The following is a 26,941-nucleotide window of genomic DNA, read 5'->3' as shown; positions in this document are numbered from 1 at the left end:
AATAAAAGCACAGAAATTAAGTGCAAACATGCAATTAATTACAAGATTAATGTCTCTCATCTGGTCCCATGATATCTCTCAAGTAAGCCTGCGAATACATAATCATATTAACTGAGCATGAAAACATTTATATGTACACCTTAATTGAATAATGATGATAGAAATTCTGTGTATCTCATTGCTGTGCACACTGGTGAAGTGTGATGTTCTCCAACAACTTAGACAGAAAAAATACAAAACCAGCATCTGAATGTCAGATTACTCTGATGTTTGAAGGGCCATATACTACCTACATTTACGTACTAAGATGCATGCACTGAAGAAGCTGTAACAGAGATGTGAGCTGATCTGATGGACAGCGATACCAAAACATTCCTGTTGACTGACCCTGTTTTGTTGAGTTACATTCTAGTTTAATGCACAGGTAAACTAATGACTGACTGGAAAAGCTACTTTATTTTGTTATGTCTGTGAAGTATGTAGTTGCTTTAAAACTCAGTATGTTCCTTATAAGGTAATCCACTCCAAACATAAATTACCCAATGCACATTGCATAATGTGTCAGACCCTTCTGGTTTGGTTGAAATATGGCCTGCATAAATATAATCCCTTAAACCAGTGCATGTGCTGTAAGTGAGAGGTGTGACATTTGATTCACTCATGCAGCTTAGGAGAGAATTTCTGCCTTCTCTGTTTTTGTAATTTTTACTAGGAGAAAAAATATCAATAGAAAACGAAATACATATTGTTACAGTGAAATCATATTTAATAGCTAACTTCAATTCTGAAAGGCGAGGAAATTCATAGTTAAGGCTGGGATTTCATCCTTCAGTTATAACAGCAGCCCAGCAATCCTGTTTTACACAGGTGCTTTTTGGAGAGCTATTGAATAGCACAGAAATGCTTCTTTTTTTAATGCTAACGGTGTTATTTGTTTCATGAACTTTTGTATCTCTAGCTATGTAAAGCTCTAGTACAGAGAATCTCAAATGCCATGCATGGACAGAACATGATTTAATCCTTCATTTTTCCCTCACACTTTTCATTTCAAATGTCAGCCTGACTCCCTGCTCTCCTCACACCAATTTCAGATTCAAACTGTTATGGGAGGGGAAATAAAATAGACTTGTTAGATGAAGGTTGTGATCATGCTTATATATAGCTGCCAGGTTAGAGGTCATCTGCTGAAGGAAATCTGTGTGTCTGGGTTGATGCATCGCTGGATGCAATTTATGCAGGTTTTGAGAGGCCCCAGCTTTGGAGATGTGCCCTGTCTGGAAGATACCTTCCTATGCTGGCTTCATGGAGGTGAGCTTCTACAGAGGGCCCTTGTCCTAAATCATAGAATTATAGCATACCCCAAGTTAGAAGTTACTAGTAAGGAAATGTAGGGGGGCTCATGTGAACTAGTTTCTAACCCACAGTGTCAGGCCCAAACACATTGCTGAATCAGCAGAAAATGGTACTGTAGCTGGACTTTGATTCTGGTCTATTTTTTGCTAGCTCAGGAGTGTGTTTTGGCCAGCCATCACCCAGTGTGCGGGAAGAAGGTCTTGTGTCAGCCACACACTGCAGCCTGTTTACAGTCCCATCATCACCTCAGCGCAGCTCCTCTGCTTGATGCCAAAAAAGCAAAAATATACTCAGTAAAAATTTCTACTGAAGACGATTGGTGATGTTTTCTTTTGTTGCATGTCCAGAATACGATGCTAATATTGTGGAGAAATTGTAAAGCAGTCTGGGAAGCAGTGAGAATGGACAGATAAGTGCCCTGCCTGAATGCCAGACCTCATTTATCTCCCACAAGAGGACCTTATAGCTCATTTTTTCTTCATGAGCTTCATTTTACTTTGAGTCATCACTCTCATCCTTTAGGTCATCACTGGCTTTGGTGGTATATTTGGCACCACAACAGGATTCTGTAGGCTGCAAGTTTCACTGTTCTGCCCTCTAAAAATTGGCAGGTTAATGCTTCCCAGAACACTTTTTTTTATATATATATATATATATATATATATATATATATTTCAAATACCTTGCAATTTTAAATTATATTAAAAACAGCAATATTGGAATCAGTGCCCTTATGTTTTTTCAACGGATCCTGTTCCATCATTTTGTGGCAGGTCTGCAATAAATGTGCATTGCTGGCAGAGATGGTTATGCTGTTTCACTGAATTGAAAGGAATAGGAAGGGAGAGATTTATCTTGGAGCCCAGGGGTGGAGCAGTAAACCAGAACCATTTTACTCATGCTTACAAATGGAAAAGATTGTTGTAAAGAGCTGGACTTCTTGTTTAGCAGTAGGTGATTTCTTTTCAACTGTAACTTCTGCTTTAAATATCTTTTTTTTTTTTTTTTTTTCATTTCTTAATTATTTGGAATAGAAGTCTAAATGCAGATGCAGAAATTTGGACCTTTTAGGTAGTTTTGGCTGTGTAATGGCTGTCGCAATTCACTCTTGAGAGTGCTGTGCCTCAGTAGTTGGTTTTGAGCTGGAGCACAAGCTTCTTGCCCAGAAGGAAGTACCAAGCTTTGTGAAATGGCCTAACCCTTAAAGTGTTTGCCTAAGTGGCTTTGGTGGTCTCCTTGTTCCGAGGAACTTGAATTTGCATCTTCCTACCACCAAAATAGATGTAGATCCGATGAGGGTATTTCCAGTTCATCCTTAGTGATGACGTTGTGCCACCATGAAAGTAAGTATGCGGGATTCACAGACAAGTAGAGTGCAGAGAGAACATTTGCTCCAAAGGGAAAAATCCTGTCCTTCATGCATTAAAGAACTGCTGGAGGGGAAAAAAAAAAAAAGAAAAAAGAAAAAAAAAAAAAAAGAAAGACAGAAAAGAAAAAAAAGCATGAAATTTTAATGTCCTTGCATTTGTTGTAATATCCATGAGCAAGCAACTTTGAGCATTACCACTGCTTGAGGGACTGCAAAGTGAGGCTGTAGCAATACCAACCCACCCATGGGAAATACCGAAAGAAGGTCAGGGCCTCCAAGAGTCTGTCAGAATGAGCCACAGGCGCACAGGCATCTCTGCTTTGAAGTAGATGGAGATCTGGGACAGTGTGCAGCAGCTTACTGCTGTCTTTGGTGAATTGCTAATGTATCTTTCACCTTTCAGTATCAGTGATGCAATTAAAGGGCCAGTTTTCAGAGATGAACGTAAGAGTATTTTTGTTATGATTTATATTACTTGTTTTAAGCATGTAGATGATAGTTCAAATTCACAGTAAAGAAGATTCAGGTTTATGGAAGCTACATGTGTATATTGGCCCATGGAAGCAGGGATTTTTCAACTTTTCAGTGTTTCAATATTATCCAATTACTGATAAGTACCAGAAAAATTGAAAAAAATATTACAGTTATGCTCTGAAAAAAATTAAGTATGCATAATTTTAGCCAAGAAAAAGATCTTACAAAAACCAAATCATTATTATTTTTTTAATTATAGTTTTACATCATATATTATACACTTTCTGGAATGGAGTCATTGTTATTTAATGTCTGCTGATTGGAGATGTGCTTATAGATAGATAGATAGATAGATAGATAGATAGATAGATAGATAGATAGATAGATAAAAGCTGATTTATATATATATATATATAAGTCTACATCTTATAATAGCTGAGCTAGTAGTTCTAGTTCTCCAAAATCCAGCTTCCACCTTTGTAGACATTTCCATACTCATAGCTGTCATTTTTTTTTAACCTCCTATTATTTATTTATTTATTTGAGAAAGAAATAAGGAATAATCACTTCAAGCACCTAATTGTAGATACACAACCTGTCCTTGGTAGTTACACATTTCACAGGGCCAGAAATGTGAAAATAACTTTTGCAATTTTCAGGAACATCAGAAATAATCTGACTTCATCTTTCATACCATCATACTGACTTACATATATAGAATTTTCAAGCAACTCAACCTCATTTCCTAAGCCTTTACTTCTTGTTTTTGACAACAGTGAATTAGGTTACACTAGCATTTGTCATCTGAGGAATCTTAAGTCATTTGAGCTCGTTTGCAATCAAAGCACTCAATCAAGACTGGCTTATCCATGGCTGGGTACAGCAGGAACTGTAATGCTTCTAACCTGCTGCTTTATCAACTGTCTCTCAATAGCTGTAAGACTTAGACCATAAACCCCCATCAGTTTAAACTGTATTAGCATTGTACAGTAATAGCAAGAGAGCAATAAGAAGTGATGTTGTACTTTTAGGGCACTAGTGAGCTATTTTTCTTGAAGTTGGAATCATCCCAGTCTATTACTGTGCATTGCTCCTTTGAGGAAACCAGTAGCTAATGATGATCTTAGCCGAACAGAAACTTTAAAACCTGTTTCTCATATTATCTAAAAATATTCATCACTGTATTTATAATGTCCTGTGCCTTAGGCATAAAAACCACTCCAAGTGAGATGAGCTAATAAAACTTGACAGAGAACTTCGTTTTTCTCTGAGAGAGAGTAGTCATTCCTTTCACTTCCCAATTTGCTCTAACATCTGACAGCTCAAACTCACACATTTGAATCAGAGTAAGAGGAAATATCTGTCTCATAAAAAATCAGTTTATTTTTGAGCTTTATTCTTGAGTTATAAAAATAATGGCAATCCAACTTTTCTAGCAGCCCAGTGCCTCTCGTGAATGCTAAAACATAGTGTTTTCAGGAGCTCTCATGTTTCATGTTTCAAATGCAGTTCTACTCTGAGTTATTACAGCTCATCTTAATCCATAAGTGATTTCCAGATTTTATTTCTAAAGTTTGAATTCATTTTTGGAAGATTATGGAAGAAGAGCTACTTTAGGAAAAGTACTGTGGTCCTCAATTAGTGTTTGTAACTATTTTTTTGTTAGCTTTTGTGTAGAAAGTTAGTTTTATCTTTATTCCAATCTACATCAAATTTTTATATCTAAGATTTCAAGTAGTTTTAGAGCATGTGTGGCAGTTTGTAGAAGTTTATAGGCTGCAGTTAGTATCAGTCTTTGCCAAAATAATAGAATTATTTTCTTGTATGGTCATCTGGAATTTTATTTCTGATTACATCAGAGAGACTAGGATACTTCCACTTTACTCTGTAGTGCCTAGACTGGGACATTGCTAAATACATATAGGGAGAGTCCTTCGCTTTTGCAAGGGAAGAAGCCTACAGTCTTCTAAGCCCTGCTGTGATTCGTAGTTGAAAAAGCACTAACTACGACATGGCTGTTTTTAAGGCAGCTGTTTCAGAACTCAGGCGGGTTTTAGGATATACTTGCTTTTTCTTTCTTTATAATCTTGCTGGTAGGATGAAGCCGACTATTAACAAATTTCATGAAGAAAAGCGACTATGCACAGATTTGTCTGTAATGACTTACCACTGAGCTCCATCAGGATAACAGCCTGGAAATTTTTTGTCTTCCCTTTGCTATTTTTAAATGCATGTTTTATTAAAAAATAAAAATAAGAAGTCCTTCGTTTGCTCTTTCAGTCCCTGCAACAAATTATCTCAGCAGTGTATTTCTAAATATGAAATGTGGGGGTAAGATTTATAAGAAAAGTTTTAAAGCATTTCCAGTTCCTTTGATATTAAAAGAACTGGAAAACACATGCAGTTGTGAGCAAGTGTTTGTGAACTTGTGTAAAATCTTATAATAAATGGAATGCATTTTCAAGAAATTCTGTAGTAGGAAATTCATAAGATTCGGGAAATTTATTAGGTAAGATCTCGTATTAAGTGGCTGTTCAGAGACACTTCAGACTTTCAGAATATATGATTCTACTTTCCTTTTATCAAAACCCAGCAATCTGTGGCAGCCCCTCAAGCTGTTACAAGAAGGAGAGCTGACTCAGCCACTGATTTGAGGTGGATGCACCGAGACCTTCAGTTTTAGTGAGCTCCCAGAATACGCTCTAGCATTCAAGCAGAATTGTATAAAACAGAAAGGAATGGTTTAAAATACAGAAAAATGAAAATAGACCTGAGAACAAATGAAGCTAGGAAAGCAAAAAGGGCAAAACTGTCTTCTTGCCCAGTGTATTCTTCCAGTTTTATTGGTCATTGCTATGGCTTCTCCAGCCCTTGGGAAGTCCTGTTCATGTGCCCAGGTCTGGCCTGTCATTCCCCGTTCCTTGTGGCTGTCCTTGGGTCTCAGCATAAGCTGCAAGCTTCAGCTTCGTGCTGGGACCCTCCTTTGCTTATCCATGCCTTGCCATCTCAACAGCCCTCTCATTGGAGCCACTGAAGGAAGGAACAATCCCACTTCCCTCTCTTGAAACCCAATTGAGACAGTGATATTATAGGATTGTAATGGATAGCTAAGAACATGGAGACACAAGCAATACTGTGCAATATTGGAGCTGCACCACACTGAAGAAAGTAACTGTAAAATCTTGTTTTCTCTGTTCAGAGTTGGAATGCAAGTAGGGAGGAAGTGTGGGGCTGGAGTGGTGGGAAGGTGGTGACAGCAAGTCACAGAACTCTCTTCCTCTCCCCAGTGTAAGGCATAAAGACTTTAAAACAATGAGAAAGACTGAATTTTGAACTTGCTGCCCACCTGAAAGGACTCAAAGACTTGGTTAAAAAAAAAAAAGAAAAGAAAAGAAAAAAAGAAAAAAAGAAAGGCCTTAGCATTTTACTCCTCTACTGGCTTTTCTTCATTAAAAAAAGGCCTAGGTCTTCAAAGCCTGGAGCTTTTCAGACCAGGATGAAGATTTGAGCTGCATGGAGACCACAGTGCTGTCCTCTTGTGAAGAGATTAAAGTGTTCACGTTTGGAAAATAAAGAGCTAATCCTCTCAAGACACTGCATAGAAACCGCATTTCTTTTGAGCATCAGTGGGAGCTGGAGGTACTTTGCAACTAACCAGCTATAAAATTCACCCTTTGTACTGAGATCAAGTATAAAGCCTTCCCATCATTTAAATGCAACTGAAGATTTCCAAATAATGACTCAGTAGGAATTAAGTGATGGATAGACTTGTTCTTGCATAGTTTTTACTCTCTGATTTGTAGGCTAATATTAGACTTATTCATATTCTAATTTGGTATGCGATTTCAGCTAAGATTCACACTTTGGTGTTTCACTATTCAGTTATGCTTTATGCCTATATTCTGAAAATATTTTAGGCTGATTTGTTCTTCTCTACCAGAAATAGAAAAATACAGTATTTGGTGTAGATCTTTAAGCCTACCACATTTTCTTCAGGCATTGTCCAATATGATCATGGAGGATGTACATTATAGGTCTTGTTGACTAATAAAATAGATGTGGTATATGCACTAATAGTGTTATCACCAATATATATGTGGGGGACCTTGCTTACTTTTTAGTACTTTTTACTAGAGACTATCATGGCTACTTCTGTAAATTATTATGAAATTTCATGCAGATGCTTTAATACAGTAATTGAAGATACTTGCTTCAGTCCTTCCCTTACTAAGAGGCAGAGAGGAAAGAAAAATTGCATGTCAATGTGTAGGATTTTTCCACCTGTGAAACAGACGTTTCAGAATGATAGGGGGAAAAATGGAAAGTTGCTGTGCAAAATTAGTAGAGAATCTTTTTTTTTCTAGGTATGATCAGTTCCTGAGCAGTGAAGGACAAATAGGTCTCAAGCATATGATCGTCTTGGAAAAGGTTTTAGAAAATCTTGTTCATTTATTATTTTGAAGGCTGCCTGTGTGCATTAGGTACAAACAGGAAAACATGGAACCAATGTCTGTGGCCTTTTTAGACAGCCATTTAAATGTGGGGGGTTGCTGCCACAGAAGCAGTTGGACCCTGGGGGTTTTGGTGTTTGAGTTTTTATCACATGTGCTTTGGCATGTTTTCCTATAGAAATTTCTATTGGTCCATGTTTTAGATTCCATATTCAACTTGAGTTGTTTAAAGAAATTTGGCCTGTTTCTCATAGGTGTGTATGCTCAGCTCACTTTTAATCAATGTAAAGTTTTTAAGACTGCTGTATTTCTTCTTGTACTCCTATACATACTAAACATACTAAGCATACTAAAATGTACTGAAGTGACAAAGCCTGGCAAGATTACAGTGCTGTGACAGACATCACCAGTTTAGCTATGACATAACAGCAATCAGTCTCTAAATGAAGTGTGTCTGTTTTTACTTTTTATAAAATATATGCTTGGAACATTCGGAAAGAGAACTATGTATAGCAGCCATTATCATCATGCAGAAGGTGTCGTCCTGCCTGCAAGCCTGCTCTATCAGTGCTAGAGAGCAACCTGTACAGAGCAGTTTGTCTAGTGAAATCTCAGCTCAGGAAATGGATTCCTAATCTCTCATCTGCTGGAGCCTGTGGCATGCTGACGGATCAGCACACCTCATGCTAGAGATTAAAAGTACTGATAGACACTGTTCTTTATTGCGCCTTTAACTGATACAGTGGGAATCTATCAGTGGAAAGAGACCAAATAAAGTACAAAAGAGAGGAGGGAAAGCAGTTAACTTAAAAAAAAAAAAAAAAAAAAAAAAAAAAGATTTAAATCAGATTTAAAACAAGATTTACTGCCAGAATAAAACTGTCCCAAATGTTTGCATCACTTTGTCACCTTTTACTTGTCACTGGTTGAAAAGGCCCACAAGGATCATTTAGTTTAACCCCTCTGCTATGTGCCGTGTCACCAACCACCAGACCAGGCTGCCCAGAGCCACATCCACCCTGGCTATGCGATTAGTACTTTGATTCATGCCAGTGTGCATGTGCTCGGAACCAAACATGAACTTCAGAGCTGCTTTGATACAAGAACATCTGCCTTCAAAGGTCTATGGCATTATCATGTATGATAAAGTCAGAGAAACTCAACTCAGCTGACAGAAACTTTCATATGCTTGGAGAAGCAAGTAATATGACACACGTCAGCTGCCAGCCTGAGCATTTAAACAGAACTGAATGGTCCCAAAGTAAAGGTGATGCTTTATCTTTTGGCACTATTTCTTAAGAAGCTGTAAAGAAGTATTGTTTAATCTCTTTAATTTATCATAAAACACAGACGATAGATGCCTAGCCATGTAATGTATGGCAATTTAGGAGCAGTTCTCACCTATTTCTTCCTTCATAATATAGATCCAACTCAGTTGCAAACATTAGGCATTAACTAGCAAGAGTGTCTACGCCAAAATAAATGTGATTGTTTCCAATACAGGATTTTAATGCAAATTCCAGAAAAAAATAATAATTGAGAAGTGGGTTTTAAATTGGTGTTTTATGGGAGAAGAATGTCTTCTGTTTGCTCTGTATTAGTTAGCTAGTATCATGAGTTCACGAGATCCAAGTTCAGCAGTAAGCAGAAGATTTCCTGCTTTAACATGGCTTGGGACGACACTGTTGATCCTAGCAGGGGCTCAACACTCAACTATTAAGAAATTGGTCTTTAACAGGTCAAAAACCTCAATTCTATGAAATTTTTTGTAGTGACAGTCTTGTGCTCTTTTTGAAGGCCCTCAAACCATACACGTTTTCTTCAGTGTATGAGTGAATGTCACTTCCCCAGTTAACAAATACCGCTGAAGCCATTGTGGCAGACCAAAGGCTTAGGGAAGATATCATCCTCTTTGTGCCAGTCCTTGAGTGGTGAAGAGAATCAAAAACCAACAGGGAAAACTGATACAGATATGTTGGATATATACCATGCTGGCTGTTTCACAATATTTAGGAAAGATACTGTCTAATGAGTGCCAGAGGTGACAGCAGTGAGTTTCTTGCTTTATCCTGTCTAAAGGAAGTGGTAGGTTTTCCACAGCCATTGAAAGCTTTCTTTTAAAAATGTTTGCCTTCATTCTGCTTGCATTCATTCTCCTTACCAAAGGATGGTTATGTTGTTACTCTTTTCTAGGTATTAAAGGCTTGGGAGCTAAGACTCTTTTATTATCTGATCATTGCTGTCAGGAAAAATGAGAGATAACACTATCAGGCATTTTCTGTACAATTCAGGCACCTTATGTTAGTTTTTAAGGTTATTCAAATATTATATTATTCTTTATTACTGCTGTATGACATTGCCACTATAAACTGGCATTTGTTTCTACTTTTCTAATTGGAGAGAAATGAGTTTTCTTCCATTCACCCAATGAAACAATCAGCATTTTGTTGATTTTGTGATTTAGTTTCTCTTACTTATTCATTCCACCAAGTAGTTTTCCCAAGTAGTGTTTAACATCAATTGCAACCTATACGGATGAAGAGGAGTATACCACATTTTCTGTGCTCTTATGTGCTATTCATGTCAACAATGGGCCTACATTTTGGTATGGAAGAAGTGTGGGTGTGAAGGGAGTTAGAAATAATGACGAGGTATAAAACGGATCGTTCTTGCTTGAAATCTGAATACTTTATGGACCTTTGAATTAGTTCTGCTTAAATATCTAATTTCTTTTTCCCTAAAGGGACAGAAATATAGCAAGATATATATATTTTCACCTTATATATCACTGTGAAATGTCCTGCTATGTTCTGGATGGAGAAGGAACTCTACAGCTTGATTTCAGAATGTATTTTCTTACGTAATTTAAAGAAATAAAAGTATGCGTAATAGCTAGAGGCAAGCAATACATATGTATTCAGTGTCATTTGTGTAGTTGATGTTTTGGAAGGCAGTGGACTTTACAGGACTACTTCTGTAGGTCTTCCACAACAAATATTTTCAATATTTCAATATTGAAATAATTGAATTTTTGAACAGAATAATTTCAATCTCTGTTGCTGTTCAAAAGACAGTTTTTATTTACATGCTAACTCAAGCCACAGAGACTATATATACTAATCCACAAGTAGACATTACTTACAAACTGGGAGGGGTTCTAGTTCTTAGCCTTGATTCTTGCCTATGTCTGCTTTTGTTGAGCAGTAGTGCAATAGTGGGTGGAATTTGTGAGCCCCCCCCCAAAATGGAATGATAAGTGGTGTCCACTGGTCAACTACTGTATGGAGTATGGAATACATTATTGGAAAAATCCTTTCATAAATGATTAAATGAGGATGTATTCAGCTTTCTGTAAATCTCCGCAGGGTCCAAGATATTTCTATCCAGAGCAGGTGCGGTGCCACAATGAGTATAATACAATACATGTTAACGGGCGTGGCTGAGATACAGAGGACAGTAAATAATTACCTGCATCCTCTGTGAAATAGGAACACCTTTAGAGATGCAGGTTTACAAACATTCAGTTTATTACTGAACTTAAACTACAAAAAAGAATAGTAGGCAAGAGGACAGTACTGCATGAATCTTCACTGTAGGGCAGACATTAAAAACCCAACTGCTTGAAGGACTAATATACAAGTTTACAAGACTAATATGTGAATTTAAATTGCAGTCACTATTCAGATTTCCTACTCGCCATCAACAGCATCATAGGTAGTGGCAGAAGCTGACGATCTGTTATTTTCACAGTATTGATGTCTCAGTCTCAGATATCACCTCTGCTGAGTGTTTGTTTCACACTGTTTTGCAGTACAGTGAGTAATGTAGAAGTGGAGGCAGTAGTTGTGGAATCGTACTTTCTACTTATTCAGCAGTCTGCCATCAAAACACAGGGTTTAACACAATAAAGTTTGTTCCCTTCCTATCTGTGTCAGACTGTTTGTCAGTGAGGTATGTTAGATAAATGTAACTACCCAGCCTCTTGTGCTTTCTGGTATTTGCTTGGTTGAATCACGCCATGACTGACACTGAGACACATTAGTGGGAGGATTGTTTACAAGAAGAAGGAAAACAAATTTGACACTTGAGTTTACAAGGGAAGTTGTTGCTGGAGCACAGATGCTCACTGCCACCAAACACTCACAGCTGAGGTCAGGAAAATCTGTCATGGAAAGCAAAGCAGCTTTGAAGCAATGCTATTTTATTGGCTGGCAGAAGAAAGCACACATGAATTACTGTTACACCTGAGCAGAGGGCTTCCCTCTTTCCTTTATTTCCTTAGGATTGCCTAACATCCTTTTTTTTTTCATACCATAAATACCATAAAATGCTCAGTAAATTCATGTTGGTGGTGAAACATGATATCCTTTCACACCAGAGGGAATTCTTTCTTTGTGGTTCTCTGGCTACTGAGTCCTGGAGTACTGAGTACTGAGCCTTAGCTGAAGGACTGAGGAGTATCCTGGGTCCTTCTGGTAGGGAAAACACTAGAAGAAAAGGGTGCTGTATTATAATTGGTAACTGATCAGGGTGCTGATTAAATGATAACTATTATTTTATCTTTGTGAAAAGAGAAATGTGAAATTAAATGGTAGAGGTTTACCACGTACTGCTACTTAATATGTATATAAAAGATGGTGTGTTCAGGGGATGTTAGGCAAGTGATAAGTACAGAAATGATGGATGCTTTACATCAGCAACACCCAGCAGATACCTTGTTGACTGAAGCACTGTTTCCCTTCTGTCTTAACACATCTGAACACGATTCTTGGATAAGAGTAAGCATTTCCTGCACAGTGAAGAAGCTCAGTGTTTTATGTCTGTGCTTTTCTCATTCCTTTTAGGGATCTCTTGCTGTCTGTGGCTCTTGGCCAGGTACTCTCACTCCTTATCTGTGGCATTGGACTCACGAGCAAGTATTTGTCAGAAGATTTCCATGCCAACACACCTGTTTTTCAGAGCTTCCTCAATTATATCCTTCTATTCTTGGTCTACACAACAACACTAGCTGTCAGACAAGGTAAGTGTCTATCTATGAAACTCATAATGTTTTGTGTAAGACAGTGGTGATGAAGCCTTTTCAGAACAATAAATGAGTTATGCTTAAGTGTGATCTAGACACATCACATTAATATTTATATTTACACTGCCTAGTAAAGTACATTAGATAAACTAAAAAAAAAAACCAACCAAAAACAAAACAACAACAACAAAAAAAAAACAACCAGAAAACCCTCCTAAGTCTTTATTAATAAAGAATGAATCGACAGACTCAGGATTAGGGTTAGATTCAAGGATAGGGCCTCTACCTATATGCAGAAGAGAAGCATTGGTACTTTTTACATCCTAAATATTTTTTTAGGAATGCTCTTCTTGCTGCTCTGGAACTACAGCCGTACATTCAGGGTTTGTTTTCTAGATCTAACTGCATGTCTTACTGGGAAATATTAGTATGCTCTACATCTTATGTAGGTTAAGGAGAGCTCAGAAACAAGCAAAGAAGAGTTCTCTTGTTCTAGTTGCTCATCAAAGTGACTCAGCAGTTCATGAACTATTAGCAGCCAATTTTGAGTGTTTTGGAAGTAGGAGGTAAAGGGAGGGAATTTGGGGTGCTGTCTCTCTGTGATGCTGGGTGGGCAAAGCAATTGTACAGCCCTGCTGCTGTTCTGGGACAGGGCTTGTGTAAACAATCTGGCCCCAGAAATGAGAAACGCATCTAAGTGCACTTCAGTACCATATGCCAAATGATCCTCTGTTTAATAGTCTATATGTAATACAGGTTTTTGGTGCCTTCCCTTCCCATCCCTCCCTTCTCTGTGATTTCTTGTTAAGATGAGGTATGGGAGATGAATGCATTTGAGTAATTTCTCATCCACTCATTTTTTCATAATTGTTTTATTTCACCTTTACAAAACACATGGGATAGAAGCTGTAGGGGAGATATTAGGTCACAGCTAGAACTGGTGATTGAGCACCTGGTGAAGGAGCGTTGTTGGCCCAAGGAGTGCAAACTGCATCTATGCTCCCTGTGTGATCAGAAGAGGTAGACCCACAGTGAAGTTGCCCTGGGCTCTTATAAGGGCCAGCCACTAATAGGAGAGCATTTCTTGGACCTAGGATGCTTTCTGAAGAAGGGGGGCGGTAGTATAAAATAAAAAAATAAAATTAAAAACATACCACTCTGCTACAGCAGAAAGTACTTAAATGTACTACAACTGCAGTTTTACAGAACTTTCGCTATGTTGACCGTTTTTAATAAACAGTGGATATCAAACAGCTGAGGAAATGTTCCCTCTTCCATAAGGAAGAATTGTTCAGACAGTGTATCGGTCTTGGAATTTCAGTTGCGTAGGGGAAGAAATAACACATGCTTTTCTCTGCAAAAAGCTTAGAATGTGTATTAGTAGCATCTTCCTGGAGAACCGTGCTTTAAAATAGGCCTTCTGAGCGGAGGATTGCCTAGCTGTTGGCAAAATCTATTCTAAAAATGCTCTCCTCAGGACTGATATAGATTTTGTGGGAGCTAAGACTCTGTGACTTTTAAATAGATTTAGAAAAAAAAAACACAAAAAAACACAAGAAAACAGAATTATGGGAGGATACACAGGCTAGAAATCTGCTCTGTATTACAGTGCCTTGTTTAGAGTGCTGTTTGATGCCCAGTATACATTTACTTTCAATAACACTATCAAGCTCTATGTTTTACACACATAAAAGTTCCTCAGTCTCTACTTAATTAAAATAATTTTCTGTTTATAAATGGAGTGACTGATTAAAGAAAGTTTGTTGGGGTGCACTTTAGTTCCAGGAAGGTAGGTTTGGGAACTGAGTGGGGAACTGTTATGTCAAAATATGTTTTGGATGTGTGAGAATGGTTGGGGAAGATCTTTGAAGAGGCTTGCAGTTAAATATGGAGCGTACAAGCAACCAGAGCATGACATAATGGGTACCAGTGGGATAGTCTGTAAAAGGACTATCAGAAGAAAGCTATAAAAAAAACAGTGATGATTTGGCTTAGTGTACAAAAAAATCTAGAACAAAACTAGTTACTGAAGTAATGAAATCCACTATCCAGGCACACACTGTAGCATTCTTGCTGAGTGGCAGAGCAGTATACAGCCAACCCATTTGCTCAGCATTTAATAATGCCAAATGATTGTGCTTGGCATTCTTTTTGCTTGTGTATTTACTCAAATTCATTATCTGTGTTTGTTCCACTAAGGCAGTTTTTCTAGCAGCTCTAACCATTTGGCTTCATTAGCAGGTAGAAGTCACATAAGTTTTATTACTTTTATACAGACTAATTTTGTTCTAAGTTATGTTTCATTTTTTTTGTAATCAATTGCAGTTCTCCTAGTTTGTATGCCAGGTTTAAGATTTTAAAAATACCTTCTTTCTCCTTCAGGATTCAAACCATTGTAAGTTGGCTGGGAGTCAAAAATAACTGTATGCCATTGTCTTTCTCTTCGCTTGCTTTTCTGGCCTCTGGGGTTTTGCAGGGATGTACTTGCCAAGAAGCAGTCACTTGACTTAGCCAAAGAAAACCTTAATTCTCTGTAGGAGAAGATGTTTGCGCAGACATTTTTCACAGTGAGGAGCGCACATGCTCAGATGTGCAGAGAAGCAGGTAACCACTTAGCTGCAAATGTGTACCCACTATTGCTTCCAGTCAAATACTCTTTAATGCACCAGTGTTCGTGTGCTGAGGTCTGAATATAATTTTTAGGAGTTTTTTTTTTTTTATGAAAACAATGCTATAAATTTTGTCACTTAAGCAGCGTTATCACACAATGAATATCATTGTTTCATCTGGTTGATATCAGCCAAATATTGAATAACTAACAAGGAAACCCTCAGTTGTTCATCTTGAAGTAAATTCTTCTCTGTTTTCACAGCCAAAGCCTGTGTTTGTCCATGTTAACACCTCTGAGTTGAGGTTTTAGCATGTATTGGCTCAGTCCCCTTGTCAACAGGGGATTCTGCTTAGTGAGATCTTGTCAGAACACTACCTGATAGTCCTCTGGGTCATATGTTATTACTAACTGAGGAAAAGTCTTTTTCTATCAGGAAGAAAAGCTTTCTCTCGATGAAATGAAGCTATGTGATATAGAACTGTGGTAGAGGTTTTAGCACCTTAAAAAGTAGTGAGTGGAAAACGGTCCATAGTGGACCAGAAGGTGTTAATTATGAACAGTCAACATGAGTGCAAGCATCAGCCACTTGCAACCAAAAATAGATTACTTCTAAAAACCACCTCACATATGTTACAAATGAAAACAGTGCATCTACTAGGTGTTAGTTCTTAAAAAGAAAAAGAGAAAAAATGTGAAGTGATATATATATATTTTATTATCCTGGAACACGAGGGATGAGGGTGCAGTGAGGGTGTGTTTTGAACATGGTGGGAGTATAAAGCCTTAAGGGCCAAATTCTGCATGAGTAGCATGCCACAGTGCAAGTCCCTCTAATTTCAGTGCAATAAGTTAGTATTTTCTGGGCACCATTTGTGAGAGGTGGCAATAATTTGATAATTCAGAATAGGTTTTATGAAATAGCTTTATGTATGAATGGGTTCTGCTTCTAGACAGAGGTTATAGCATATGTTAATGCAAACATAGCTTTCACTGGAATAACTGTAATGTCTTAGATATGACAAATAATCAGATCCGGTCTGTGCCGCTAAGTTAATACAGAGACCTTCGTCTCTCTTACAGACTGCAGTCATGTCACTAGAATTTGATTTCTTTTTATGCATTTTTGTCTTGGACTTGTTTATGACCTTAGTATCTCAATCGTATGTAAATTAACGATTCATCTGCTATTCAGACATGTATCCTCATTTAGATACATGGGGAGGAAAAAATGACCGTAACATCCTTTCCGCTTCCCCGGAATAACTGAAATGGGATACTTGAAGGAAAGTATGACACTTTATAGTCATTGGTTACTTTTACTGCAGTTGTTGGCAGTTTTTTATTGAATGATACTCCTATGGATGGATGTCTCTTTATTTTCATTCAGTTTCATTCCACTAGCAGTGTTATCTCAAAGCTAGTATTATGCAGTTAACTTTGATAGATATACTGTAATTTCTTCAATATTAACACATTTTTTTGTAGGCTGCCCTTGAGAATACATCTGGGAAACAAAGGAAGTACATGATTTAACCTGATCAGACTATCTTAGGTATAAGGTACTTTAGGCAATATGTGTTTTACCACTGAGGTGAAGTCTTCCTGAAAGGCATCAATCCTGTTAGCATTTTCAAAGAGATGCCTTCAGAAATATAGGGCCTCCTGTTTGTTTAGGAGGACGGGGAGCGATTTTGATTAGCAAACATACGTTGCATCATTGTTCAGATTCCTTAGCAGGTTTGTGTCTCTGCTGCGTAACGAAGATCTTGTTGATGCATTCTGTGTTGGATCGAGTCCCCATAGCTCTAGACATACTGCTTTATGGTCTTCTCTGCTTATGACAGAAGTGGTGCTCAGTCTTTAAAGACAGTATGTGAGGCCACACCCAGCCTCTGCATTGCAAACACATTGCTGCATTTCCCCTTGAAACCTGAGGGAAATGAGTATCAATTTGTCCAGGCTTCTCCTAGTCCACCTACTGCAAAGGGACAGGCTAAATGTGTTGTAAAAATGAAGCACTGCAGTGAGCATGGGTTGGGATGATGAAAAATGATGACGTTCTGATCTTTGGTATTCTCAGAGCATCACCACAGATTCTTCCCTCTCTGCAGACATTTGTAGTCTGTGGTGTTCTTTTACCTAATCACTCTGGGCTTTTAGGTTGGGGTACCAAGTTATGTGGGCTATGTTTATTACGGAAATAGTCAGCCAAACTGTCACAAACTTGCCTGTGCTTTGACAGTTTCCTGTCCAGTGCCATTTGCTTAATCTTTTTGTTTGTCTATGAATTTTCCCTCCATTTTCAACTGATTATTTTTTATTATTATTATTTTTAATTTCCTGCTGTGAACTACAGAATATTGCTGCTGACTCCACAGCATGAACCATTGCTGTTCTACTCTGTAGGTGGTTACAGTTCAGAGAGATGTTAAACTATTTCTGAGTGTGTAAACTTCAGAGGACACTTTGATCTTGTTCTTTCTGATTGGTTCCCATAGCCACAGCATTTCTCCTCCCAATCTGATGAAGTCTTCCTGCATTCTTTGGCCATAATACAGAAACAGATGCAATTTCAACACTGCTGGTAGGAATCATGAAATGGTTTGGGTTAGAAGGGACATCAGGGTTCATCATGTTCCAACCGCCACGCCATTGGCAGGGTTGCCAACCTCTAAATCAAATACTAGATCAGATTGCCCATGGCCCCATCCCACCTGGCTATAGTAGAAAGCAGTAGATGACACTGAGTATAAGACAGGTTTAAAAACAATAAACTTGACCTTTCTGTCTTCTGTTTTGCTGTTCCCAGTGATGGAGTTGGGTGGTTTTTTCAGCCCTTGGGTTGTCATCATTGCTTCATTGCCATCTGCTTTGTTTCACTACCAGTGTGCATAAGCTTTTTGCTTTGGTGTTGCTGCTTTGTTCCACCCACACAAGGGACCAGCCACCTCAGAGCTGAGTCAGTTTTCATCAGGTGCATCTTGCTTTACCAGCTGTTTAGCAAGTTATAAATAAACACTTACAGAGGTGAATCCTGGCCCCAAATGTAGTGAAAAGGTGTTGATAGGTAATGCCACAAAAGAAGCCTTAGGCTTTTCTTTCTCATGTTTTAATTTCTCAGTCCTATCTCCTAATTGTTAGGCCAAGCACCTGCTAACCAAGCCTGTAGCGCATGTCCCATGTTAAAAAGCATGCACTTTTCTGTTAATCTTGTAATGATATTATTATATTATTATATTATATATTATTATATATTATTGGAATGATAAGATGCGTGTCTTGTGGTTGAAGATTGAAAAGTACTTTTCCTTTAGGATGCATTAACCACCTGAGGCAATCACTAAGTTAGCCCTGGGAGCACAGGTGAAGGCAATTCTCCTGTGCTACTGGAAGGGGTGGAGCCCAGCTCCTCCATTATGGGATGGAGGCTGTTAGGACACCTAGAAAGCCAAGTGTTGCATAATAAATTCCTATAGGTGCTTAGGTACCATGGCATGGGACACATACCAAGCTTGGAAATTTGTCTATAATTTCACAGTGTTGTGCAGGACCGTATATGGTTCTTGGTTATTTTATCAGGGGGATAAAGCAGTTCCCTATCTAGCCAAGGCTGCCTTACAGTATGTCAAGTAATAAATAGTCTTTTAAGGGTGTGAGCTGACTCACAAGCAGGCTATTATTTTCTGTAGGATTAAGGGGTAACTATCCTTTATAGTGTTTGTGTGTGGATCTGACTTCTTTTCCCCTTCCTTAACATCTAAACATTTTGAGAGTTGTTTACAAAACCAACCATCCCTTCTCACTGCAATGAGAAAGTTAATGTTTCTGATTAAATAGTGTACCCGTGATCCTACAGCTGTAAGCAGAATGGCAGGGATTGTCTCTTCCATTTCACGCAGTATCATTATTTGGTTGTGATTTATGGAATCTTTAAATGTTCAAGCAGTAGCCAGGGTAGCCAAATGTATGTGCAGTACGCATAGCATCAGTGTTCATATGGCAGATTTGAGTGTGTTTACAAGATGATAACTGTATTGCCTGAAGGATGTAAGGCCCACTCTGCCAGAATGGTGCTTTGTATGTAATTAGTGTAAAAATTCAGAGGAATAGAGTTGATCCTTGCAATCGTCTTTCTCATTAAAAAAGAACCATAATGAAAGAACAAAGCAGTCCCTGCAGTGAATTGGATTGCCTTCCTAAGTTTTCATTAAATCAAAGACTCAGCAGCATCTCATTTTGCAGAGCCCAGTTGTAAACTGTACATAAGACTAGCAGTAAAGTCTCTCTGAAGATCACATCTTTTCTTAAGGCTTGGAAGTGCAGTGTACTTCCCCTATATGGGAAATAGCCCACCTTTTAATTCTCATTGTTGGATTTTATTAGCTTCTATTAGCAAAATGGCAGCGGGACAAAGAAGAAAGTAAAGAGCATATGTAGTGCTTCAAGTAACTCACGTTCACAACTGCAATAACATGATCTTAATAAACTGCCTCCTTTTAAAATAAGGACTATAAGGCTGTCTGAATAAAGGAAATAGAAAGTAACATTAGTGGGGGGGGGGGAAGCTCAACTTTCTACTTATTTTTACAGTTCTTACATAACACCAAACCATAATCCAAGTAATAATTTACTCTTCCTCCCTATGTATTATCATTGTAATTATTGATAAAACTAAATGCATTGCTCTTGCAAAAAAGTACAAATATCCTGTATGCTTTTTCCATTGCCTTGTAAGCATTTTTTTTTTTCTTTTTGGCTGAGCAGTTAGCCATTATTAGCATGCCATTATTTCAAACTTCTGTGGTATTTCTGCATGGCAGCACTACAATAATAACTGTAACTTCATCTGAGAAGCTGTTTACAGATGCAGCTTTCTAGGTATTAGCTGCTGTATTTTCTCCCCTCTGCTTACAACCTGCTGAGCAGGCAGGAGCGGAGAGCCACATTTGGACAATAATGAAAATTCAGGGACCTGGGGATTTACCTCTTGGTTCAGATCTCCTTTTGGCTGAAATTCTGGTTCACAAACCCAGTGGGTGATTTAGACACAGGTGATTGCCTAATAGAGGAGTGACTGTGCTCCTTCTCAATGCAAGGTCATTAGCAGTCTGCTCTACGTTAACTTTTCTTGACTTTCTCATTAAAGAGAGAAGGAGAAGAATAATATATGCTGCCTGACAGCCTCCTTCAATTCTTGCTCGTGTTTATCCCTGAAGGCTGGAGGGCTCTTTGACAAAAGGGTGGGCTTCACTGACAGCAGTAGTGAGCACTCTAAATACATGGAGGTGTCAGAGACCACGTGCATATCTCAGAAGAGAATTTATCCTTCAGTTTTCAGTCACAGATTGGTGAAATGTAGCAAGTAAGATTTCCAAGGAGAGCTGTGTGTCTGTACCTTTTCTGAGTTAAATATTCATGATTGTGCTTCTCAGCAGGTGCTAGAATACTTAATACAATTTGTCCATCCTTCTCTGTTCCTGTCCTGAAGAAGCTGTATTTTCACAACTGCATTAAAATATATTCTATTACCAATGCTGTTTTGAAATTTTTTATTTTAATACATTCTTGAGTGTCTTGTTAAGGTTTCAGCCAGTTGGAGCATGAGTATGACTAGTTAGTGCCTATATTTCCTATGTTTGGTAGAGGCTGAATATTGACCTGTGCTGCTGCTCAACTGAATGCTGATATATGGCAAACTGCAACATGTCAAGGTACAAGAATACTGTACCAACAAGCATATGTCCTGACATTTTAGTTTCTGTTAAGATGATAATATGGCTGGCATATAGAATTGTAGCGTTGTTTGTGTGGAAATGGACCTTAAAGATCATCTAGTTTCAAATGCCAAATATATTGCTATCACACCTCGAGCAACCCCTTCCCATGGTGCTTTCCTCATCCTACAGCAGGCACTGCATGTCTGTGGCCAGGAGCCCTACTGAAGGTAGGTGTAGGGAGGTTAGTAATCACTGAACATTACTGAGCAGAAGGAAGACTGAACGCTTTCTTCAACTGTTCTGCTCACACTGAAGCTTTATCACTGAAACTGTGTGGATAATTGTGATTGGGAATGTTTGTGGATCTGCAGTGTGTGGTGGACCCAGATCTGCGCTCACAGGATCATAGCTTTTTTTTTTTTTTTATTCTAGTGAATAAGATGCTAAAAACACAGAATCCAGTCACTTTTAGATTAGTGAGGATATTGAACCTATGTGATTTTCGTATTGTTATTTGCTTGGATGGTGTAAAACAATGTATCAGAAGAACATTTCAGTGTGTCTGTGAATGAGTTTATGGACTCCTCCGTGGGGAAAAAGAGGTCTTAAAATGTAGAGAAGCTATGTCAATTACCTTGTGTAGAAAATTGTGAACAGTTTTAATAATTATTTCTAAGAGTACACAACAGCCAATTAAAGAGACATTGTAAGTAAATGCACCTGCAATTCTAAGTAAAATAGTCTAATAAACACAAGCCAGATTACACAAGAAAGAAAATTATTCTTTCAAATCTAAACAATCTGCTTCTTCCTAGAAGTTTCAGTTGCTGTCTTTTTTTTTTTATGTACACACTCAATAGTACAGTAGCAATTAATTCCTAACTGGAATCAAGGCCAGTTCTAAGATTCTATCAATGTTCATTCTCACTTCTCTCAAAACACTAATTTTTTTTAATCCCTGTTAATACATTTCATATTTTGTCAGTACTATGGTAAAATGTCATCTCGTTTTCCCCAATATTTTGAAATGTGGGATAAAAATGTCAATTCATTTTCAACTGTCTCTGTCACATTTATTACAGAGGAATTTCTTCTCATGATTTCTGTGAGGCCTTGTGTTTATTTCCTTTATTTCTACTAATCCTGCATGGGCGAGGAACAGTCTATCATTTTCTGCTAATGACAGTGCTTGAAAGAAAATGTGACTACATCTCTTCAAGTTTTACCAACCATACTGTGTTTCTCACTGTCTATTTTTTACTTCCTTAAACTGTTTCATGGGCATAATCTGTCATAAACTGTGCAGTATTTAATGGATTGGACACATTATTGGTTGAAAATGTAAGAAACACTTGAAAGGAGAATATTGTTTTTTAATGAAAATCTGAGTATTATGAGAGCCTATTGGCAAATCAGAGTGCTGTAGAATTAGAAAATAACAGATAACAGGATCAATAGCACTGATGATGGTCATTGCCTTTTGTAGCCTCATAGGCAGAGGTTCGTACTTGTTTGACTGGAGCTATTTAGTTGTGCAACATAATATATAATTAGTGAAGAGTTTTGAGCAAATTACTGGTAGTGGTTTGCCCTGATTTCAGCTGGGATTGAGTTTTCTTTCTAGTAGCTAATATGATGCTATGTTTTGGCACTAGGCTAAGAATAATGTTGATAACACACCTATCCTACACACCTATCCCTTCCTACAAGGATGGGGCTAGGGGTGCACAAAAAGCTGGAAGGAACACAATCAGGACAGCTGGCTCCTACTGACCTAAACTGGCTGAAGGGCTGTCTGGTACTGTATGGTGTTCTGCTGAACAATAAAACTGGAAGAGTCAGCCAGCAGGGAGCTGCTGCTGCCTGCAGACTGGCTGGGCATCAGTTGTTCATGTAAGCAATTGTGCATCATTTCTGCTGTACGTGTTTGGGTTTTTTTTTTCCTACCATTATTATTTTCCTTTTCTGTACCATTAAACTATCTTTATCACAGCTCACTAATTTTACCTTTATTCTGATTGTTTCCCTCATCCTGTTGTGGGATGTGTTAGCAAATGGCTGTGTGATTCTGCCTGTCAGAAAAACAGAGTTTTTCATCTGAAGACAGTATCTTTATACAGGCAGTTTAGCTGCAGAGTGGCATTTAGGAGTAAACCATTCTCTTTCAAGGAATTTAATATTAGACTTTTTTGTCTGAGCATCTTTCTGTTGCTTAACATTACTAACTTCAGAACAAGGATGATATCTGCTCTAATGATATACTGATAAGTATTATAGAATCATAGAATCACCAAGGTTGGAAAAGACCTAAAAGATCATCCAGTCCAACCACTCACCTATTAACCAATAGCTTCCACTAAACCATGTCCCTCAGCACAACATCCAGTCTTTCCTTGAGCGCCCCCAGAGCCAGTGACTCCACCACCTCCCTGGGCAGTCCATTCCAGTGCCTGACCACCCTTTCTGAGAAGTAATACTTCCTAATGTCCATATTTCAGACCTATAGATGACTGAAAGAGCTTTTTTTCCACTTTCTTCTAGAATAATATCATTTAATAATTACATTAGCAAAAAAAGAAAAGTTAGAGTCCTTCTAATGTAAACTTGGTGGGGATGTGTTGCCACTCAACTGATCCACTGATCAACAGTTACCATTGAAGACTTTAACATCTCTTTGTTTTATAAATTAGTATTTGAAAAATGTCTTCTAGAAGTAATGTGTATATACAAGAAATCATCTTTGTTGCAAGGGTTGTATGAGATTGTTTATATTGGTATAATTCTTTGGCCAAGTATGAACAGTATGCTTGCCCCCACCAGATCTGTTCAAAGGAAGGCATCAACCTGTTGGTATCTGAAATAAGATCACTGAGTTTGAGGCTTCTGGAAGACATGGTCAGAGACAGAATTCTAAGGAAAGTTGTGAGATAACGTCAGCAAGCTGTGAAAGCCCAGGAAGAGCAAATATTTGTTCTGGATACTTGACCCTGTCATACAGGAACATCCTTTACAACTGAATTATTTCTGTTGTGTTAGACCTCTCACTGTATCCCAAGTACCAAGCTGGTAAGCTGTGTTGCCAGCTTCTGTAGTTGACTTGTATTGTCATAAAACAGGAGTTTTTCCACCAGTACTCCCAAGTCCATTTCTGAGACCACTTTCTAAGTCACTTTTTCCCTCCAGCAGTCAGATGCTGCCAGGCTGGGAAGGTGATACCCAATTAACTGTATATTACTGTGAAATGAATTAGAAAAATCATTGCTGGAACTCTTTTCTTTTGGTTAGATTGACCAAAGGATATTGTTAGGGAACTTCTGTGGAATCAAAGTGAAGATGAGAGAACAAAAGTGGGATAGTTCCTTAAGGATGTTCTCTGGAGATTTCATCAGTTTCCCCAGTTCAGAATGGAACATAAATCACAAGATTTCTGTGATACTGCTGAGCACTGCCACTCTTCCCAGCAGTGAAACAATCTAAGGAAAGAGGAAGGATTTCAATTCCAACACTTAAAAGCAGAAATCTCATTGCATGATGTGGCTGTGATTTATCTCCATCAGATTTAGAAACCAGGGCACCAACCAATCCATGCCCTGGATTTCTAAACTTGCTAATGGCACCATCTCCAGATGACTGCGTGATGGCTGTCTGTTTGGACAATCAGATCTGATTTTATTTATTTAAATACTATTGCAATGCAGATTGTCTCTATTCAAACTGTGAATTTGTAACTTTTTTTTCCCTCTGAAGCTCAGATTAAGGGCAGGAGTTGAGGACACCATTCTAGCTCATCCTCGTGGAACAAATGAAAAATAGTCTTTTAATCCTACCCAGTTACCGTGAGAAGTGAATATTAAATACAAGCCGAAAAATAAATGATCATGTGAAGATGGTATTTAAAGTTCTCATGGACCTGAATGGATTGGGCAAAAGGCAAAGTGCAGCAGAAAGTGGTTCATTTTTATCCTTTTAGAACATAAATATGGTATGATCTTCATGTAGCCTTCTGGGCAGTTTTAGAGATTCCATACAAGGAAATCTGTGTAGGGTTTTCATGAACAGAAATTAAGACTACAAAGCTATAATGAGCAGGGGAAGCTGAGACCAAAATATTGATGGAGGCTTACACAAAGATAAGTGAGTCAGTACGCCTGAAGAACAACTGTTCTGATCTTCTACTTAATTTGAAAGCCTTGTGTTGAATCTGTGATCAGTGGAATTCCCTGCTGATTGCAGTCTTCTCTATCATACCAAAATTATTTTTATGCTGCTTGTCCCTATTATAACTGCCATTTGGAGTTAGTTTTTTATCTTCTTGTTTATGGTGATCTCATTCCCTTTTTTATTTTTTTTTTTAGCCTTTTTTGTAATGTTGCTTTTTCTATGTTATCCTATAAACGTTTTTATCATTTATTCCAAGTGTTATCTATAGATGACTAATGCTTGTCAAGTGATTGTGACTTTGAAACTGTCTTCAGGTGATGCCTTTGTTTCTGAGTCAGGGTTTAGCATCTTTTCTACCTATTTCGTGTTAATGTATTGGTAACAATTTTTATTCTAGTATGGTTTCATAAGGATGCAAATTGTTTACTATTTTTGGTTGAGAATTGAAATGAATGTCAAAGCTGTGATAGTGTGTTGCACAAGGTGCTCTATCAGTGGAAATTATACAAATAAATTAATGAATTCTGATGTCATTCCTTAATGCCTTTGTCTAAGAGAACTGTAATACAAGGAAGATTTATGCAACGAGGAACAAATGGAAAAAGAAGCTGTATTTTTAGAACAAGATGCTGCATTTTTATTAGTAATAAATTACATACATACCTAAAACAGGGACAAAAGTTGAATGAAATTTCACAAGGATTTGGGTTATGTTTAAGCTGTAGTGAGAATATTTCAAATAGGTGAATTTTGAGGAAAAAATAAACTATTTTGATGTAAAGCATTAATTAAATGTAGAAGGCTACAATTAGCTTTTGGGTTATGTGTTCCGGTAAAGTGGGCAAAAGTATCTCTCTTTTTGAATTGTAAGTAAATATAAACTGTAATTTATAGTGTTTTAACAATCAAGTCTTTCATCATAATATACTGGTGTGGGTAGAGTGCAATAACCATTTCATAGCTGCTTCCATGAAAATGAAGCCAACAAAGTTATGTCTGAAAGGTATGCCCATCATGGTTAGACTTCAAGTCTACACAGTCCTAGGGAATTAGCAGTTTTAGTGCTGTAGACCACAGATTCCTTGAAGGCAGTAAATCAAATTAGAAGTGATCTAATTATCTGTCTGTCCATTCATTAGTCACTGTGGTAGCTGAGTGCCTTTAAAATCTATTTTATTTTAGACCCCATATGTTCAAATATATTAAACAAAACATTGAAAGTGACAAAATTCTATTTCTAGCTTTGATTCTAATTCACACTGAACAAGCTGTTTAAAATGTAATATTCTTTCTCTGCTGTGAACAGGAAAGAAATTCAGCAGAGACACTGAAGCAAACTTACAAAACCTGTACTTTGTACAAAATGGTATTGCCAGCTTTTATAGAACGCTTTTGTAACAAAGAGAATCGTGATCGTGTGGGGGTTTTCTTTTTCTTAAAACCCTCATTTAATTCTGTCAACCAAGAGTATCCTCCTCCAAGTTTCACAAGAATTGTGTGTCTTATATAGCTACAGAGAAAAGCGTTCAAACATGGAATGTATAATTCACTTATTTTTAAATCTCAAATTTAGCATGTTTATTGCAGTGTTGTTCCTAGGATGTTTCATGTTTTGAAAGAGGTATCTATTTCAAAGAAATTTTTGCGTATTTGTGGTTGATTATGCTATAAATAGTATATGCCCGATAGATAGGTTTAGGAGTTGGCTGATCTTAAGAATAGACTACATTTGCCTGTGCTCTTTTTAGCAGAAGAACAAGACAGGCAGAAGTATAATAAACA

At 37.7% G+C, this 26,941-nt stretch overlaps 1 protein-coding gene across 1 annotated transcript in view; it reads left to right on the top strand.

Annotated features, from left to right (window-relative positions):
* SLC35F1 (solute carrier family 35 member F1) overlaps window positions 1-26,941 on the top strand; it is a 215,288-nt gene that overhangs the window by 111,233 nt on the left and 77,114 nt on the right. Inside the window, exon 2 of the mRNA XM_015858777.2 lies at window positions 12,492-12,667. Coding sequence (XP_015714263.1) covers window positions 12,492-12,667 — 176 coding nt within the window. The remainder of the gene's footprint in view (window positions 1-12,491; window positions 12,668-26,941) is intronic.

Source organism: Coturnix japonica, chromosome 3, assembly GCF_001577835.2.
Source record: "Coturnix japonica isolate 7356 chromosome 3, Coturnix japonica 2.1, whole genome shotgun sequence".
NCBI lineage: Eukaryota > Metazoa > Chordata > Aves > Galliformes > Phasianidae > Coturnix > Coturnix japonica.
This window is presented reverse-complemented; position numbering and strand designations above follow the sequence as displayed.